Source organism: Vicugna pacos, chromosome 24 (assembly GCF_048564905.1).
Source record: "Vicugna pacos chromosome 24, VicPac4, whole genome shotgun sequence".
NCBI classification, from domain to species: Eukaryota; Metazoa; Chordata; class Mammalia; order Artiodactyla; family Camelidae; genus Vicugna; species Vicugna pacos.
In genome coordinates, this window is record NC_133010.1 from 701,193 (window position 1) to 721,114 (window position 19,922).

Genomic DNA, 19,922 nt, shown 5'->3' on the forward strand with positions numbered 1-19,922 from the left:
ACTATGCCACCGTCCTGAGTCTAGAGCCTGTGCCCAAAGACTCAAGGATACACCAAAGGAGAAACAAGCCCTATTGCTCAAAACTCTCCAAGGACAAAAGATATTGGAACATGTGGGGGTTTTTTTCTTTAGGTTGTTTGCAATCATTTTCTCTCTTTTTAAATCTTTTTGTTGAACTAATTTAGATGGACATGCATTTGTGTTGATATTTCTCTTTTGTGTGTGTGTGTGTGTGTTTATATTTCTGACTCTATTCCAGTACCATAGGCTTCATTCTGTCCTTTCTCACTTGCTTATTTGTAACTTATTTATCTGACAGTTAGAACACTGACTTCCATTATCTGTACTTCATTTTTTAACCCTAGTGTACCTGTAAAGTAGTTTTAGAAATGTTAATCTCCACCCTAGTGAGAAGCAAATTTACCAACTAGGGTATGTTTACTACGTACAATTTTTTTGGTCATTAGACATAGTCTCTAGCAAAACATCAGCTTCCTTTTTAGTCCTTCAGTGAGGTTATAGCATCTATTGATAATACAGTCAGCTTTACTTCTCGCAGTGTGCACTCTATCCTGGAATTCCTCTAGCGTCTTGGTAACTTGTTTTTAGCAGTAAGTTTCACTCTGCATTGTAGAAGTTCTATGGGTTATGACAACAGCATAGTCCTATATTCAAATCAAAGTAACTTACTGAACATTTCTATCACTATAAAAATTCCCTGCATGTCCTCTTTGCAGTCAGATTTCCTCAACCTTTGGCAAGCACTGATTTGTTTTTCATCTCAATAATTTCCCCTTTTTCAAATTATCATAGGAGTGGAATGTGCATTATGTATTGCTTTTGAGTTCCGATTTTTTCACTTAGCAAACGTGTTTAAAATCTACACATTTTTATTGCTAAATAGCATTCTGTTCTTATGGGTGTTCCACAGTTTGTTTATCCATTCACCTTTGAAGGATACCTTGCAGTTTCTAGTTTGGGGAATTCATGAATTAAGTGCTTTAAACATTCACACACAAATTTTCTGTTGTTTTGCTTGTTTTTTTATTTTTTTTCTTGTTTTTGGGAACACAGTATTCAATGTCCTTCAGTTAAAAAAAAAAAAAAAGGAATTGCTGGGTTCTCCTTTAAGTGCAGGTTTAACTTTGTAAGAAATGCTGTAAGGTTTTTCAGCGTGGCTGCACCATTTTACATTCATACTAGCAATGAAAAAAAAAAGTTCCTGTTGCTTTGCATCCTTACCAGCATTTGGTGATGTCAGTTATTGTTGGTTCATTTATTTTACCAGATACATAGTAGCTTCTCATTGTAGTTTTAATTTGAATGTGCCTAATGACTAATGACACTGAGCATCTTTTCATATGTTTCTTTCCTATTCATATACATTCTTTGATAAGGTAGCTGCTCAGATCTTCTGCCCATTTTTTTTAGATTGCATTATTTTCTTATTTATAGAAATTTGACTGTTCTTGAATTCTAGAGACAAATCCTTTATTTTTTCCCAGTCTGTGGCTTGTCTTTTAATTCTTTTAACAGTGTGGGTTTGTTTGTATTTAGTAATTTATTTATTTATTTATGTATTTTGGAGGTGGGGGGAGGAGGTATTTAGGTTTATTTATTTATTTAGTTAGTTAGTTAGTTAGTTAATTCTTAGAGGAGGTACTGGGCATTGAACCCAGGATCTTGTGCATGCTACGCATATGCTCTACCACTTGAGCTATACCCTCTCCCTTAACAGTACGTTTAGCAAACCAGAAACTTTAAATTTTAAAACAAGCTCAATGTATTTTTTTATTTTATTGTGTTTTTTATGTCAAATTTAAAAATTCATCGCCAAACCCTATTATATAAATTTTCCTCGATTTTCTTCTGTTAGTTTTATAGTTTTACATTTTACATGAAGGTCTATTCATTTCAGTCAATATTTTTATAATCTATAAAGATTTTTTTGTTTACATATAGTTACCCCATTGTTTCTGCACTATTTATAGAAAAGAGATTATTACTACATTGAATTTCCTTTGCTACTTTGTCAAAAATCCATTGAGTACATTTGGGTGGATCTTTCCTGACTCTTTATTCTGCTCCACTCTTCTATGTGTCTAACCTTTCAGCAATTCCACATACCATCTTGATTATCATAAATTTGTAGTAACTCTTGATGTTGGCACTGTGTATTCTCCAAAATTTGCTTCTTCATTTTATTTATTGCCTATTATATTCCATATAAATTTTAGAATCAGCTTATTGATAGCGATGAAAACTTGCTGAGATTTTGACTGGGATTGTATTGAATCTATAGAAAAACTGGGAAGAATTTACATCTTAACAATATTGAATTTTCCAATACACAAACATGGTGCATCCTTCCCTTTATTTGTACCTTCTTTGATTTATCAGTGTTTTGTAGTTTTCAATATGAAGACTTGAACATATTTTGTTATATTTATACCTAAGTATCTCAAGTATTGTGGTGTTACTCTGTGGTGCTGTTTCTGTTTAATTTTAATTTCTAAAAGTTCATAATTAATATGTAAAACAATATTGATTTTTGTATATTGACCAACTTTCAATGTTTCTTATTAGTTCAAGTGTGTTTTTGAAGAGATTATTTGGGATTCCAATGTAGAAATTCATGTTATCTGCAAGTATAATTTTACTAATTCTAATCTATATGCCTTTTATTTTTATTACATTCGATAAGATTTCTGATTCAATGCTGAATGGGAGTTGTGAGAATAAAATGCTTTGCCTTTTACCTAGTCTAAATGGGGATGAATTCAGTCCTTCATCATCAAGTTTGATGTTAGCTAGAGGTTTTTGATGGATGCCCTCTATCCATTTCAGAAATTTCCCTTCCATTTCTAGTTTTCTGAGAATTTTTATAATGAATTTTGTCAAAAATTTATTCTGCATCTATTGAGAAGATCATTTCTTCTTTAGTTTACTGGTATGGTGAATTATGCTAATTTTAAGTGTGATACAACCTTACACCATCAGGTTAAATCCTAGTTGGTCATGATATATATTCACTTAAATTAATTAAAGGTTTCACTTTATTGATATCAAGTTAAAGATATTTGACTCTATATTCTCAAGGAATACTGGAGTCTAGTTTAAATTTTTTATAATATGTTGTTATAGTTTTGATAACAAGGTAATATTGTCTTCATAAGATGAATTGGCATGTGATTCATCCTCTTCTAACAGCTGGAAGAGCTTTGAAAGAATTAGCATTATTTCTTCTTTAAATATTTGGTTTAGTTTACCAGTAAAGTCACCTGAGCTTTGAAGTTTTTTGGTTTTTGTTGAAACTTTCAAACTATAAATTTAATTTCTTTAGCAGATATATTATTGAGGTTATGTATTTCATCTTGTGTGAGCATTGGTTTTTTGAGTAAATGTGTTCATAGCAGGAGAATTTGTAATAGTCCAAGACTAGAAACAACTCAAATGTCCCTCAATGGTACAATGGATACATAAATTGTGGTATAATCCCATGAAGGGATATTATATGATAGTAAGAACAAATGCAGCTGGCATTCTGTATCCGTGGGTGCTGCATCCGCAGATATGGAGGGCCAACTGTATGCCATTTTATATAATAGGGTCTTCAACATCCACAGATTTTGGCATCCACAGGTGGGTCCTGGAACCAGTTACCCATGGACACTGAGGGTCAACTGTATGCTTCTGTCATAGGAGCAACATGTCTGAATATCCCAAACATAATATTGCACAAAAGAAGGCAGACACAGAAGAGTATATATATATTATTATATTTATATTAAATTCAAAAACAGACAACATTAAGTTATGCTGGTTAAATGTCAGGATATTACTTCTCTAGGGAAGGGCAGAAGCTATGAGAAGACATGAGGAATGCTTCTGGGGTCTAGTAATATATTTTTGACCTGACTTCTGGCTACAGAAATGTGCCCAGTTTTGAAAACTTAATTGAATTATACACTTTGGGAACTTTCCTCTATGCACTTTATGTTTTAATAAATGTAAAATATATATTTGTAAAAGCTGTTTCCATGTTCATATGAGATATTCATTAGGCAACCCAAAAAGTTGTTGAATAAAAGTTGAGAGTATGATTGTGAAAACCACAAACTGTCGGTGTCAACTATAAATGTGAACTCATTATACACACTGAATGGCATGGCCTGGGAACATCATTTGCATGGGGTTCAAAAGAAATTATTTTTTAAGCATTTAATCCATTTATTTACTATTTATCATCTCTCTCTCTCTCTCTCGTGTGTGTGTGTGTGTGTGTGTGTGTGTGTGTCTATAATTCAAATGTCCAGAAATTTGGAGTTATACCAAAACAGCATTTCCTGATCTACCAATCTAAAGTTTCCATCAAACTATTCTTAACTAGAATGGAACAAATTTAAGATAATCATGTTTTTAGAGAGCCTGGGAAGACTCATAATAATCACTATGCCTTTCCTAACTAGGTGAATTGGTTCAGAAACTCAGTTCAATGTTATGCCAGGATTTTCACTTATTTCCCTTCCTCCTAGTCCTCATTTTGTGTTTTACAGAATCCAGCAGTTTACCCCACGCACAGTTTTGGTATATGGTTTACCCCAACTCCAGTTTCCTGGTACTAATTCTAACCTCCATTACCACTTAAAAGATCTTCAATCATGTTTTTATAATTACAACTACAAAAATTACTCTGAGATTTAACTCTTTTGCTCTGGAAACTTGAATTCATCTAAAGCTACTAAATAACTTTTCTCTCTTTCCTTAGCTTTTAAGTCAGTAAGCGTTTATTTATGCTACCTTGTTCAATTACAGGAGCCTCTTCCTGGGTTGAGTGCAGAAGCAGGTAAAGCTGAATGACATTGCTTACTCTGATGTTTATTAACACGACACCATCTGTTCTTAAGCAGTAGGCTTTTCTCTTTTATGTGTTCTTTATCTTATTCTATTTAGAAATTTGAATGTTTTTTAATTACCCTTGGCATTTTTATAAGCCCAAATTCATTCCAGTTTTGTCTTTATGACAATTTACTATCATTTGATGTTATCCTTTTGTGTCTTTTGTGTATGTTGTTTTTATTTCTAAGATATCTCTAGGTAATCATAAAATTGTATGTGAGAGGCAGTATTGTTTATAGAAAGAGAAAAGCTTTTTCAAGAGGTATAGTTATGAGACTCAACTTTGGCACCCAATGACCTTGAATCAATCCCTTAATTTATGTGAGAAGCAATTACTTAATTTATAAATAGCAAAAAAAAAAATACATACCTCAGGATTCTTTAAATTTATAAGCAACCTAAACCAATATCCACTATATATGTTAATATAATATATACTATAATGTGTATATATAATACGTGTGCATAATAATGTGTACATAAATAAATTATAAGAATTTTTATATAATTAATTTAAACTTAATTAGTATAATTATTGTTATCTGTTTTTCCTTTTCACACTCTTATGTTGGTAGTTATTTATTTTCTCATTCACAGATCATGCGTTCTGAAATATTCTGAAATATCTTTGAGTAAGATCTATGATTATGTCCTCTCACCCAGGCTTCCCTTCCTCGATTACCATGACCTCTGAGACCACATGGTCATTTCCTTCCTGAGTGCCCCTCACTTCTCACTTCTATCTGCTTCACCAGGTCATTCTTCCTTATTAGTCAAAATTAATTTCATCACAGGAGTTCTGCACGTTGCCTCTTTACCTTCCTAAGAGCTAAATGTGTCAAAAAGGCAAGTCCAGGATTTATCAAATTCTTCTTTTCGCAGAGACTACCAAGAGCCATCCAGATACGTGACCTACCGTGACACTACCACTCACCACCACAGTCTGAGCACAGGATGTATCTGTCTTCTACCATGAATACGTCTTTCTTAGCTGATGATGCATCATGCTGGTGGCCGAGAATCTTCTTCCAGAAGTGCAGTTACTTGTACTGTCTACTTTCATACCATCCAAACCCTCTCCTCTAAGAAAAAGTTCAAGTGTTGAATTGTTATTTACACATTTCTTTTCTTAGTTGCCCCCTCTCTTCCTGTTATGCTTGTTTCTCTTCAATATTTTAGCCCTATCCATGAGTACCACCTCACTTACGTTCAGGAGACTGAATTTTCTTCCTTTTGCTGAGATGTTTAGAAGCATGAGTTATTTCCACTCACTTTGCTGCTCACATTCTGTCCACTCTGTGGGCACAGTTGAGTCAAAATGATCTCTTCTATGATTTTCAGTGTTTGTGGTCAACTGCGACACCATTGTTCATTCTTCCTTGGTCATCCCCACTCCCTCCTATGGTGCCCATTCTACAGTTGTGTTTCTGCATTTTCTTTCTTCCCTTCAAGTCTCTTGTTGCTGATTTTTTTTTTAAGTTGACTTTTGCCAGACATTCTTTTTAGTCTTGCAAATTGCCCTCCACCTCCTGCCACATGTCTTTTTTTCTGATTTCATAAATGATGCTCCAGAAATCCTTCTATATACCAATTGCTTGTTTACCCCAAGTTCCTTCACTTTTTAAACAGTGACCCCCAAATGAAAGGCAATATCCACCTGCATTCTCATTTCTTATGTATGACTCCAAAGTTGCTAGAAAATCACTTCGGAGCACCATAAATGTATCATGAGATGCTTCATTCAAAAAGTTTTCTGTGGTTACAGAAGCCTGAGAAAGGCTGAAGAGCATAGTCCCATTTTGTAGATTTGTATGCCCCAAATAAAAATGCAGACATCCTTCAGTCAATACAAAAACAATGAACCACCTGAGACAAACAAAATATTGTAGTCAACTGTATAATTTTAAAAAGGATAACTTTGCTTAACCCAGCATGTCTGAATTGTTTGGAAATCCCTTTATCATGGAATATTCAGTAACATCTTAAGGAGTATATTTTATTCATTATAATAATAGACAAAATTTACTGAGTGCTTACTATATGTCAAAAATCATACTAATGAAAAAAATATATATATAGTCAACAAGTTTTTATTGAGCACTTAATATTTGCCAGCACTCTTCTTGTCACTGAGAATACAGCAGTGAAAACAATAAATAAACTACATTTTCTGCCATCATTTTGGTAAAGAAGGAAGACAATAAATTAGAATATACAGTGTATTAGTGTGTACTCTAATAAGGAGGAAAAGTTAAGAGCAGAATTTATGTCATTTAATGGTGGGTGAGGCAGGCTTTAAATTTTAGGCAGGCAGATGGAGAAAAACTCACCTAGACATTAACTACTGAGTAAACATGTAAAGGCAGTGAAGTTAGTCTTGCAGATATATGGGAAAGAAAATTCTAGACAGGATGGCTTATGTATGAAAGACCCTGATGCCAGAATGTGCCCAGATTATTCAATGAGCAGCAAAGAAGTCTAGTGTGGCTAGAGAAGAAGAGATGAAGAGAGAATGCCCACAAAGTCAGAGAGGTAACAGGACCCTGCCCTTTATTTAATTAAAAATGGCAAGCCACTGGAGGTTGCTGAACAGTGATTCAACAGCTTTTGACACTTTTTAACTTTTTAATAATTTTGGCTGCTGTGTTGAGGTCAGATTGTGAGCAGGCAAGAGAAGAAGCATGGAAATAAAAAGGCAACCCAGACACTGAGGAGAGGTGATTGCCTCTTGGACCCCACCTACACCAGTGGTCGAATTCTAGACATATTCTGCAGGCAGAGCTTTGATGCGACTTCCGTTTTGTTGGTGGTGGTTGTTAGCGTTGTTGTTGTTGGGTGATTTCCCCCGAAAAGCTGGAAGAGAGGAGTTGCCACTAACTGTTATGGACAAGACTACAGGAGAGGCTGGTTCCCTGCGGAAGGAGCAGAGGGTATCAGGAGCACTGTTCAAACACATTAATCGGTGGCTGGACGTATGCGCCCACATTATACCCTTTATTTCCCTTCACAATGTGGTGCTCATTTTGCATTTGAAATAAAGAAGACCTAACGAGGTCAAGAAATTCACAGAGGTCACCTGATGGACTAAACTAGTGCTGAGCTGGGATTTTAACTCAGGGACACTTTCCTTTTCAGATCCAGACTAAGAGCTGACAAACTCACATGGCCAAGGTAATGATTACTTTTATTCCTGCTGAGCTAGGAGATATGTCAGGTTTCTTGGAATCAAAATGACTTAAATACATAGCCATCGGTGGGACCGATAGGGCACTCACCCTTCAACTATCCGTGTCAAAACATTCCTTTATCTCAGGAGGAAATGGCCATGCCCACTGCACAGCTCTTCCTTCAGGGTCAGTAACAATGGCTCTGACATTCTTTGGCACCTTTAAATCCTATCATTCTTTAGAGCACAGGACACTGCATTCTTCTTGGTCCCAAGTCTGTTTTATACCTCCTGTGACTATGAATCTGTACTACTCCTTCTCCTCCCCATGATGGATATACATCCTTCTTGATCTTGGCTTTGATTCCCCCTCTATTTTCTCAAAAACCCCTTCTTTTTAACATTCATACCTGGCGTCTTCTTTCATGTATTGGAATCCTTCCTGCTTTTTAATAAGACAAATTTTTTTTTAAAAAATAGCTTTTCTCAAATTCCTTCACTAGAGGGGAGGCATCAGCTAGCAGTTACAAAACATGCTTTAATTCTAAACCTCTTGCATTTCAAGTGTAACCACAGACTTTGTCTTCCCTAGAACTTTCTCTTCCTTATGGCTAGGAAATATCCTGGAGCAGAGGTGGAGCACTGGTAAGAAATGGAAGTTGAATGTAGACAAGGCCATCACCGCATCCCTACAGGGGCTGGGTCCTCTGCTGATGAGTTTGGTCTTGATTTAATGGACCAGATTGGGAAACACAACAAGCCCATGAATCACTAAGAACTGATAGCTAGTCTTCCCTCTTTGCCCCCATACTCTTCTGTCTCAGGACTCAAAGTATAGCAGAGAGTGCTTCCAAGGCTGTAAAAGCAGTCCATTTAGCTTCAGGTCCTGAGAGTGTCTTGAGTTAGCTTGTTGCAGATTCCACCAGTGAGCTTTGAATTCTCAGCAAATCGAGAGAGAGAGAGAGAGAGAGAGAGAGGGAGAGAGAGAGAGAGAGAGAGGGAGAGAGAGAGAGAGACTTCCCAGAAATCCATCCATTCAGCTCACCCCTGAATGCACTTTGAGCAACTGGCTGCCTCTCCTGTAAGCACGTTATTAATGGTGTCTTTTCAGAAGCAGAGATACTGCCCTGGAAAATGTGATATTGATTTTTCCCCCTTCTTTCTCACTGTTTCAATCACTGCTCGTTTGAATGGCTTTCATTTTTAGCAACAACAAGAGAATCTTCAAAGAAGAGTGGTTTATAGGATCAGCCTGAAATAAAATCACCGCTCGATTTAAGCTCTGAAAAAATACTATTGATATTTTAATAGAAGTTTGGAGAACCTATTGTGAGCTCAATAATAGCTACAAGGAGTTTATACACAGAAATCATAGTTAGGGATCATTTTATTTCTTGGGCAGTATGTGTTAACAGCAAATAATGGTTTAAACATTCACTCACTTCCATAAAAGAGTCTTAAGAATGTGCAAATGTTCAGAATGCTTCAAAAGGGCAAAAGCCTTCTTACAACTCAAATGATTTGTCTCTAATTGTCCCTGGTAGGAAAAAAATTCTAGGATGATTTTCTCTTAAGTTTTCTGTTTACCTGTGTTGGCATCAGGAAATCCCAACAATCTTACAGCCGAAAGACCTAGAGACATATAGTTAAATGGATTCGTTGCACAGGTGAGACAAGCAAAGTCCAGCTGAAGGTGTGATTTGATGGCGGTGGCGGCCTCAAATTCACGTCCAGAGCTCCCTCTCTGTAGGTACCTGGAATTCTTCTCCCTACCTGGACTTTCCTGTAGCACCGACTTCCCTCTTTCTCCATTTTCCTCCAATGCTCCCAAAAATACCTATGAATCTTCCCAGTTTTTAATCCTCCTATGCTGTGCAAACATTCGTTTATGAAGTAGAACAGTGACATTACCATACTAATTTAGCTTACTACTTAGCAAGGGAAGAGTGTTATCTTCAAAGGTCACATCAAGAACCACCTCTTCCAGGAAACTTGTTTTGTGGCTTCAGTCTATATCGATATTGTTCTTTTCTGTCAACCCCTGTGAATCACTGAAAATATGTCTTAATTTGTCCTATGTATTCTATGTGTGTGAAAATATTTCTATTGAAGTCTTTGAAATCAATGTTGATTCAATTAATAGGTTGTGTGACTAATAAGTGTGTAAGGCACCATACTATATGTTAAGAGGGACATAAATGTGAAAAAAAAACAACTTTTTTTGAATTATGTTGAATACATAGGCATGTTATGAATGTATGAAGAGAATTTTCACAGGAAGAGCTTGGTGTAGAGCCAGACCACAGGAACTTCAGAAAGAGGGCAAAGTAAGAGCAGAAGAGTTTAGGGCTTGTCAATGTAGTGGAATTAGAATCCTTGGGAAAATGTAGAGAGATTTAGTCTCAAAAAATGTGACTAAAGAAGTGGAAATACAGTACAAATAAGGTGCTCTTCAATTTGGAGAATCAAAGCTATGTTTTTATGTATTATACAGATAGGAGAAAAGAACCTTGATTAGAATGGGGAGAAGGGCATCCATTAACACAGCAAGGCGTTAACTATTAGTTGAGAACGTATTACATGTAAGGTGCTACTCTAGGCTCTAGGAATAACTTTGAAATGGTGGGGTTAGGAAGCTATTCTATTGAATTCCAGGCTAGCATGATTTCTGTGAAAATGGAAAGCACCCATTAGATTGAGAAATGGTGGAGAAATTGTGCCTGAATCATAAATGCAAGAGGCCAGAGGGCCTTTATAATATAAAGCACTGACTGGGGTACCATTAACAGGAGGAGGGAGAGTGGGAGGAACTGACTAGAAGTCTACGTGGGTAGAGGAGGAGTCTCCAGAGGTGGGGCTGGGATGTTTGATGAAAACGTTTCTTCTGAGGGGCTCTTTTGGGATCTCCCCTTTTGCTCTTCCTCTATAGGGTTTTTGATTAGATCACTCTGCAGTCACAGAGACTGCCTGACCTGCTTTGACATTAATGCTGCTTGACTCCTTGGAAGTGTCAGAGAGCCATTGCCATCAGAAGCTCAGAAGCCAGGCCAACTCTGATGGGAAAGGAAGTGCCTTAGTCTCACTAGGATTCCTACAAGTTCTATGTGGCCAAGCGCCTCTCATCAGGAGCCTACACTGCTTGGGGAGAAAGTCTTATAGTAACAAATGGGATAGGAGTTGCCTGGCCTTTTCTTCTACGTGCACGTTTTTCTTGGGAACCATGAAGGCAAGTAGTTCTGACAGCTCGTCATTCTCATTCTTTCCCCAACAGAGTGGAGCCTAATATAATTCATCTATTAAATGCAGAGTTCTTGCTACCTGTTCCCATATGTTTAGCCTGACCTGGTGCAGGGCTTAATCAGCTCCCTATCAATTATCAATAACCCCCCACAAAGTGTTTCCCACACTCCAACCAGTTCTGTACCTAAATGTGGACAAATAATGAGAGGCTGATTTTCTTTTCTCTACAAAAATCTCACATTTCATACACTGGGAGGAAATCTGATGGCTGGGAAGACCTCTGAATGACCCTAAGAATGCTATGTGGAGTGCTACTTCTTATGCTGCAGGAAGACCAACACAAATTCCAAATGGTTTCTTTGTTCATGACCTGAAAACAAACTAGAAGAAATATATTTCTCATCCAAACTACGCTAACCATTAGAAAATAAATTCAAATCACATTCTATCCCTATTTGCGATTAATTGGATTCAACATCTGTGACTACAGATATCATCACACACATTCATGAAATAAAAGTAGAACTTTTGGTCTTTTGAGTCTCAGAGTATAAATTAAGGTTTTACATTGTTTTGAGTTTCTTTTTTGGTGTTTTTCCAAGATACATGTGAATAACTCAATTCTTCAAGAGCTTTTAATTTCCACTTTTCCTTCTGGGTATAAAGTTATCCTTTAAAAAATAGTTTCCCATTGCCTACAGAATGTGTTAAAAACATCTTACTTCACCTCAGCATCAAAGGCTTTATAATATTTGAGCATGATCTGCATTTCATTTGTTCACATCTGAAATATTTATTGAGGATCTAATTTATGCCAGGTACTTCTTCAGTAATGTGAATGTTGTAAATATCTTCTTCCCATATACCTATGCAGAATCACTTCATCTTCAAACTTTTAAAAAAATATATAACCATTTAACCGGTTGTGGGTTATATGGAAACTCTACAATATTCTTGCAACTTTTCTATAAATCTATAACTATTTTAAAATGTAAAATTTATTACATGTTAAAAAGAAAACTCCAGAAAGTTTTTCTAACCATGTCCCTCCTGTGAAATTTCTGACTTCTGGAATACAGTCTAAGAGGGGTACACTGAACCATCACTTTGACCTGAGCAAAGGCCCACAAATGACAAATGCTGGAGAACCTGCAGAGAAAAGGGAACCCTCCTACACTGCTGGTGGGAATGCATTTTGGTGCAGCCACTATGGAAAACAATGTGGAGATTCCTCAAAAGACTAGGAATAGACTTACCATGTAACCCAGGAATCCCACTCCTGGGCTTGTATCCAGAAGGAAATCTACTTCAGGATGACACCTGCACCCCAATGTTCATAGCAGCACTATTTACAATAGCCAGAACATGGAAACAGCCTAAATGTCCATCAACAGGTGACTGGATAAAGAAGATGTGGTATATTTATACAATGGAATACTACTCAGCCATAAAAACCGACAACATAATGCCATTTGCAGCAACATGGATGACCCTAGAGAATGTCATTCTAAGTGAAGTAAGCCAGAAAGAGAAAGAAAAATACCATATGAGATCGCTCATATGTGGAATCTAAAAAACAAAAACAAACAAAAACAAAGCATAAATACAGGACAGAAATAGACTCATGGACAAAGAATACAGACTTGTGGTTATCGGCGGGGGGGTAGAGGGTGGGAAGGGATAGACTGGGATTTCAAAATTGTAGAATAGATAAACAAGATTACACTGTATGGCACAGGGAAATATACACAAAATGTTATGATAAATCACAGAGAAAAAAATGTGACAATGAGTGTGTATATGTCCATGAATGACTGAAAAATTGTGCTGAACACTGGAATTTGACACAACACTGTAAAATGATTATGAATCAATAAAAATGTAAAAAAAAAATTAGTGTGAACTTCATTAATACAGTCATGAAAAATTGAAAATGTCTCTTAATTATCCAACATAGAAAGGAGCAGAAATCTTACTAGGGAATTTTTAATGTGACATATAATTCACTGATACATTAATTAATTTTAAGTCTGTATATTATCATATATGCATATTATATATACACATTAATATAAAAATTTTGACTAAGCAAAAGCTATGAAAAGTAAATACTAGTCTATTAATTATAATTCAATTTAAATAATTTTAATTCTAAAGCTATATGTGTTTGATCTATTGACTTACATCTCAAAAGTGTTTTCATAGAAAACCTTTTATGAAGCCTATGCATATAGCAATTTCACAAAAATCTAATCATGAGAAATAAGGTAAATTTTCTCTGTTAATAGTTATTATTGTCTAATGATACCATGATCTAATAAATACAGAAATAAAATAATCATTATTGTTTTGTCCTTAACTATAGTAAAGTTAACAGTAAAATTTTACTAATTTACAGAGTGAAAGAGGACGAACAGAATTTTGAATCACAAAAAATATTTTAAAGGGGTATGATTTTATTATGTTCACATAGATATCAAAAGTAGGTTAACAGTGATATCAGATATCCTAAGAAGCACTAACTTAATAGATAAAAGGGGATGATTTATGCAGTTTCTTACTTCTCGTAGCTTACTAATTATTAATAATATCTTTAGATTCTGTTCTTTTAAACAGTTTAGACGTGCTCCTTGCAAATGCTGTTACCAAAGCTTAATTTATTTTTAAACTAGCTATGTTGCCAGCGGTTAGAAATGGGTTCCAGGAGAAGAAAAATAGACACTTTACATTCCATCCTCAACATCAGCTGCTTCTGAAAGCATTAAAGAGAACACATCATTCCTGCTTCCCTAGGAAGAAAAGAAATGTTCCGGTAACCGATATCGGGAACTTACAAGGCATATGCTTAGTTCAGGTAAAAGCTATAATTCAGGTAATGTGTGCAATTTCTAGTCAGGTTCAGGGAAAGTTACTGTGGCTTATCTCAATATTACCTAGAGTCCATAAATGACATCTGACTTAACACTTCATGAAATAATATATTTTTTAATTAGAAATTTGAGTTTGACACAAGGAGGCCAATAAAGGCTTAGCATTGCCTTTTACATGTTTTCTTCTTAAGACTTGGGTGTGAGAGGAATTCATTCAATCACTATTTTGATAAAGATTTAATGGAAGCTAATTTTGTGCTGAGCACCGAGCCAGGTACTGAGGATACAATTCAAGACAGACAGAGTCTTCATCCTCATGGTTTAGAGTTAAATGGAAGAGCTGGATACTAATCAATTTATAATACAAGTAAATAATTACAATCATCATAATGTTATGAAGCCAAAAAAAAAAAGATGTCAGAATTGAAGTGGTTTACCTGGATCTTAAAAAAAGGAATCTGCAAGGATTTGCCCTGTTTTTCCCTCCAGCAATGCACAGGATAGGGAAAACTGAAACCCGAAGGACGTCACTGGACTAGTCATTAGCACACTTGCTCTAGAGCACAAATAATTTCTTAGGCTTTACCCGTGGCTTAAATGAAATGAACCTTAATATTATCTCTCCCTTTTTTCTGATTATATTCACAAAACAATATTTTGATTAGCAACTTGGAATTCCTGGTACCTTTACACTGGGAAGGAAATACTCTGGACAGGATGCACAAATACGTTATTAGCCACTGGAAAATACATTCCACGTGAGAAGGTAATCTGACGGTGCAGGAAATCTAGCTTTATTGAGAGAGAAATGACATAGAGTATATATAAGTTTAAGATATAGGATGTGATGATTTGATATGTGTATATTGCAGAATGATTATCACAATAAGCTTAGTTAACACCTCCATCACCTCATGTGATTACCGTTTTTATAGTGATAACACTGAAGATCTACTCTCTCAGCAGTTTTCAAGTATATAGTACAGTATTGTTAACTGTAGTCTCCATGCCATACATTACATCCCTGGATTTATTCATCAAAGGACAGAATTTTGTACATTTTGACCAACATTTCCCCACTCCTTACACCTCCTACCCTCCTATTAATCTCATTCTTGCTCCCATTTCTATGCATTTGGATTTTTTAGATTCCACATATAAGTATGATTATACAGTATTAGTCTGTCTCTGTTTCACTTAGTATAATGCCCTTAAGGTCCATTAACTTTGTCATACAAAAGGCAGAATTTTCTTCATTTTTATAACTGAATAACATTCCATTGCATATATGCACCACATCTTTTTCATCCATCATCTGTTGATGGACATTTATATTGTTTCTATACCTTGGCTACTATGAATAATGTTACAGTGAACATGGGGGTACACGTATCTGAGATAGTGATCTTACTTCCTTTAGACATACACCCAGAAGTGAGATTGCTGGATCCCATCATAACTTTATTTTGAATTTTTTTTAGGAAACTTTATATTGTTTTCTGAAGGAGTCAGCCTGTGCTAGGGTGGGCCGGGGCTGGGCTGTGTGGTGAAGCTGGGCACCCACTTCCCTCCTCCTCTGACCAGGAGGACATCTGTTTCTGCACTGGGCTGCTGGGCTTGGAGGACGGATGGTGGGGGTAGCCTATCTTTCCTGCCTTCAGAGCATCACTGCACCTTTTCATATTTCTGGCTTCACCCAGGTGCTGTAATCCATCACCTATATTCATAGTTCTTAGGAAGGTATTCTCATGCACAGAACGTTGTTCAAATTGGTGTTTTTGTTTTATTTTTAACATGAAGGTTGGGTGTGGTGGTGGTTAATGCCTTTTCCCTATATTTGTCATTTTTCTTTCTTTCTTCCATTAGAAGTGAACTATGCTGAGTAACCCGCTACCCTTTCTCTACCTTCACATTAGTTCTTCCCCAGGAGAAGTAGTGATTTAATTTGATAGGAGTTTGGATGAGAAACTGGGCATGTTGCTCACCCCTTCCTACTAAGCTTTTTCTTTCTCAAGGAAGCATCCGCTGATTTCACCTCTGCTTGTCTAACTAGTCATAAAAAGTCATTTCTATGTTAGTAATAATTTCAGTGTAGCTTCTCAAGAAAGTAAACATAAACTTTGTCATTAGGTATCTTCCCATATGATAAAGAGTATACTGACATTAATTTCTAAGTTACTCATCAAAAACAAGCAAAAGTATCTTTTAAAAAACACTTGAGGTTGGCATATAGCTCCTAGGGATCTATAACCAATTAGTTTGAGTAATGTTTAATCCTAAAAATGCTTTAAAAAAATAATAGTGAGTAATACTAATAAAATAAATAATTTATCATAAAACTGAGGGCTCTTTTTTCCTACAACTTTTTGGTATTCTGTTAAACTCAGACATTCAAGAGATTTGAAATTCGTATGTAAATAATTAAACACAGATGTATCTCGATTAAAAGGGCAATACTATTAAATTTTAAACACTTCAATTTATGTCAAAGAGTGTTCTGCCTACATTTTTCCTCTAGGAGTTTTACAGTATCTGGTCTTACACTTACATCTTTAATCCATTTTGAGTTTATTTTTGCATATGGTTTTAGAGAATGTTCCAGGTTCAGTGTCTGCCATGTAGCTGTCGAGTTTTCCCAGCGCTACTTGTTGAAGACACCCTTTCCTCCACTGTGTATCCTTACATCTTTGTCGTGAGTTTATTTCTGGGCTTTCTATCCAGTTCCACTGATCTGTGTGTCTGTTTTCTGTGATAGTACCATGCCACTTATTACTCGGCCATAAAAAAGAATGAAATGATCCATTTGCAGCAACATGCATGGACATAGAGATTATCATGCAGAGTGAAGTCAGACAGAGAAACACAAATATCGTATGATATCACTTATGTGTGGAATCTTAAAAAATGATAAAAATGAGTTTATTTACATAGACTCACATAGAAAACAAATCTGTGGCTACCAAAGGTGAAAGGATGTATAAACTAGGAGTTGGGAATTAACAGATACTCACTACTATATGTAAAATAGATAAACAACAAAGACCTACACTATAGCACAGGGAACTATATTCAATATCTTGTAATAAGCTACAGTGGAAAAGAGTCTAAAAAGTATATATATATATATATATAAAACTGAATCACTTTGCTGTGCCCCAGAAACTAACACTGCATTGTAAATCAACTATACTTCAATCAGAAAATAAATAAAATGCTAAACACTTAATATTTTCACATTTTGTTAAATGAAAATTTATACATATTGACCTAGCCAAACTATTAATCAAAGGTGAAGCTATATTTTTTTTCAGATTTCATCTTTTTAATCAACTCCATGAAAGACATCCTAAACACTACATGAAACATAACAGGATATTTTTTTCTTCCAGTATCAAAAACTGACGTACAAATATTTTTAAGAAACTTCTATATAACGAAGGCAGATATCTGGAGTAAAAAGTACCCCTAAGTAATTATGTTCTTCATTTCTTAGTTACAGTGGTAAATTGCTTTCTAATGACAACTGAAAACATTGCATACAGGTTTTTTACATGCTCCTAGATGCATATTATCTTCAAAAAAAATCAGTCTGGCCAAACATTTTTGATAATTCTGACAGCCTGAATTAAAACAACTGGTAAAAAGAAAAAATTACCCAGACACTACAGATGTCTCAGAATTTGTCTTTAAACAGGAAATTTTTAGAAAAAAACATGGAGCTTTCTGAAAAGTCTTTAACAAGCTACCTTGGGAGCTCAATTAAAAAAAAAAAAAAGCTTGATGTACTTTAAAAAAACCCAGATGTTTCAGTGCAGCTCCAAATATCTTTATAAACACAGCCATTTGGAAGGAAGGTCCTGGATCAGAAGTTTTATTCCTTGTGCATCTACATTAGGCGTGTATGCCTCATTTCAGTTGTCGTAATTGTCCCTGTAATTTCCTCCTGAGTAGCAGTCATAACCACCCTGGCTTCTGCCGCCATAGTCTCTGGACCTTCCATATCCATATCCGTATCCATATCCTCCAGGTCGACTGTCATACCTGCCACCTCCATAGCCCTGGTCTCCACCACCTCTAGGGTAGCCACGACCACACCCATAGGACCCAAAGTTACCCCCTCCTCTTGTTCCTCAGGCTGACTTGCCCGCGTGGTCCACATGGATCTGGCGACCATTCAGAGACTCTCCATTCATGGCTCTCATGGCATCTGAGGCATGCTCTGGATTGGCAAAGGTGATGAAGCCAAAACCCCGGGATCGCTGAGTCTCCTGGTCCTTGACAATGACCACCTCAGAAATAGGCCCAAAGCTGCTGAAGTGGTCTTCCAGAGCCTGCTCGTCAGTGTTGAAACTGAGCCCTCCCACGAAGAGCTTCCCTTCTTCAGAGGACATGGCAGTAAATGCGAGACCTGGAAATTAAGAAGTAAGAAGTCAGGAGAAACAGCTACCGCCAAAGAGCCGAGAGACTGACAGGTGAAGCTATATTTTGAAAAAGAAGCTAGAGGTGAATTCTTGCCATATGTTTATTTTGCTCTTTAGAAGCAGAGAGGCCTCCTTTTAAACATTTTCTGTTGTCCCTCATGTATGTTCATTCAGCTATAGTTATCTCACCCACACACTCACTATTTAATTGTCCACAAACATTACATATCATTATTTAACTTGTTAATGTGACTCTTAATCTATGACCTGGTAAGCTACTAGAGGACTGTGAGACCACTGTTCTGGGTGCTGACTGACTGCTGTTGCCTTCATGGAAGTAGGAAGATGCTTCTCATATTGTATATCCCTTGGGAGAAAAAGTCAGTCAATCCTCATCTTGAACAATTTTCCACAAAATCGTTTGTGCTTAGCTTGGTTTGTTTTATGTTCACTGTTGAAAAATCACAAAAGTTTAAAAACTATGAAAGAGGGTGCTTATTATGAAACAAATCGCTGTTATATGACTGCCTTTTTGTGAAAGACAATCAAATAAACAATATTTTAAAATAAAACAGCAAAAGAAAAAGAGCCTATTTTAAACCACACACACACACACTCACACACACACACACACAAACACTTCATGTGAACCATCTGGTGAAACAACAGCTGGAACAATAGCAGAGAATGAAAGCAATAAATTTGTTCCAGTTCACCTTCTTACTCTACTCTTTGAAGTCAGTGCTTTAATTGGTTCCCTGACAAGGTGACCTGTGAGCTCCCAGTCAGAGGCGGTACCCTCAGACCACATCACAAATCCATGCAGTGGTTCAACTTTTTAAATGACGATGAGAATGGAACACATCTATTCCAGCTTTCTGTTTCATAAAAGAAGATAAACAATTTGCTGTGACCTGAACGGTGAAGGGGTGACTCCGTTGCTTAAAAAGATCTCTTTCAGGAGTAAGCAAGTGAAATGGCAAGATTCCTAAAAGTAGAGAGTAAGGATTCATTAATGGATTTCTGAAGATTTGGCTGTGGCTGTTTTATTGTTGTTTAAGAGCCATTTGTTAAAACAGAAATGCCTTTTAGAAAATAAAAGTATTCTCTGTGTGTGTTTATATTATCATAACACTGAATCTTATTAACCAATCTTGAAGTTCCTACAAAAATGATATACGGGTTGAATATTTGAAAGGGAGAGTTCTTGGAAGAAAGATACGGGATTAGTTCCTGTAAGCTGGGGATCTGAGAGAGTGGTTAGAGGTAAGTATTTCCCCCTCTCCACTTTCTAGGCTCCCTGTAGGACTGTTTCCTGTGGCCCTA

At 36.1% G+C, this 19,922-nt stretch overlaps 1 protein-coding gene across 1 annotated transcript in view; it reads right to left on the bottom strand.

The window, feature by feature from the left end:
• Nucleotides 1-17,585: 17,585 nt before the first annotated feature.
• Nucleotides 17,586-19,922, bottom strand: part of LOC102529662 (uncharacterized) — a 139,468-nt gene continuing 137,131 nt past the window's right edge. Inside the window, exons 3-4 of the mRNA XM_072948883.1 lie at nt 19,511-19,584; nt 17,586-18,583 (exon numbers count right to left, since the gene is read on the bottom strand). Of these exons, the coding sequence (XP_072804984.1) occupies nt 18,556-18,583; nt 19,511-19,584 (102 nt within the window). The 3' untranslated portion in view covers nt 17,586-18,555. The remainder of the gene's footprint in view (nt 18,584-19,510; nt 19,585-19,922) is intronic.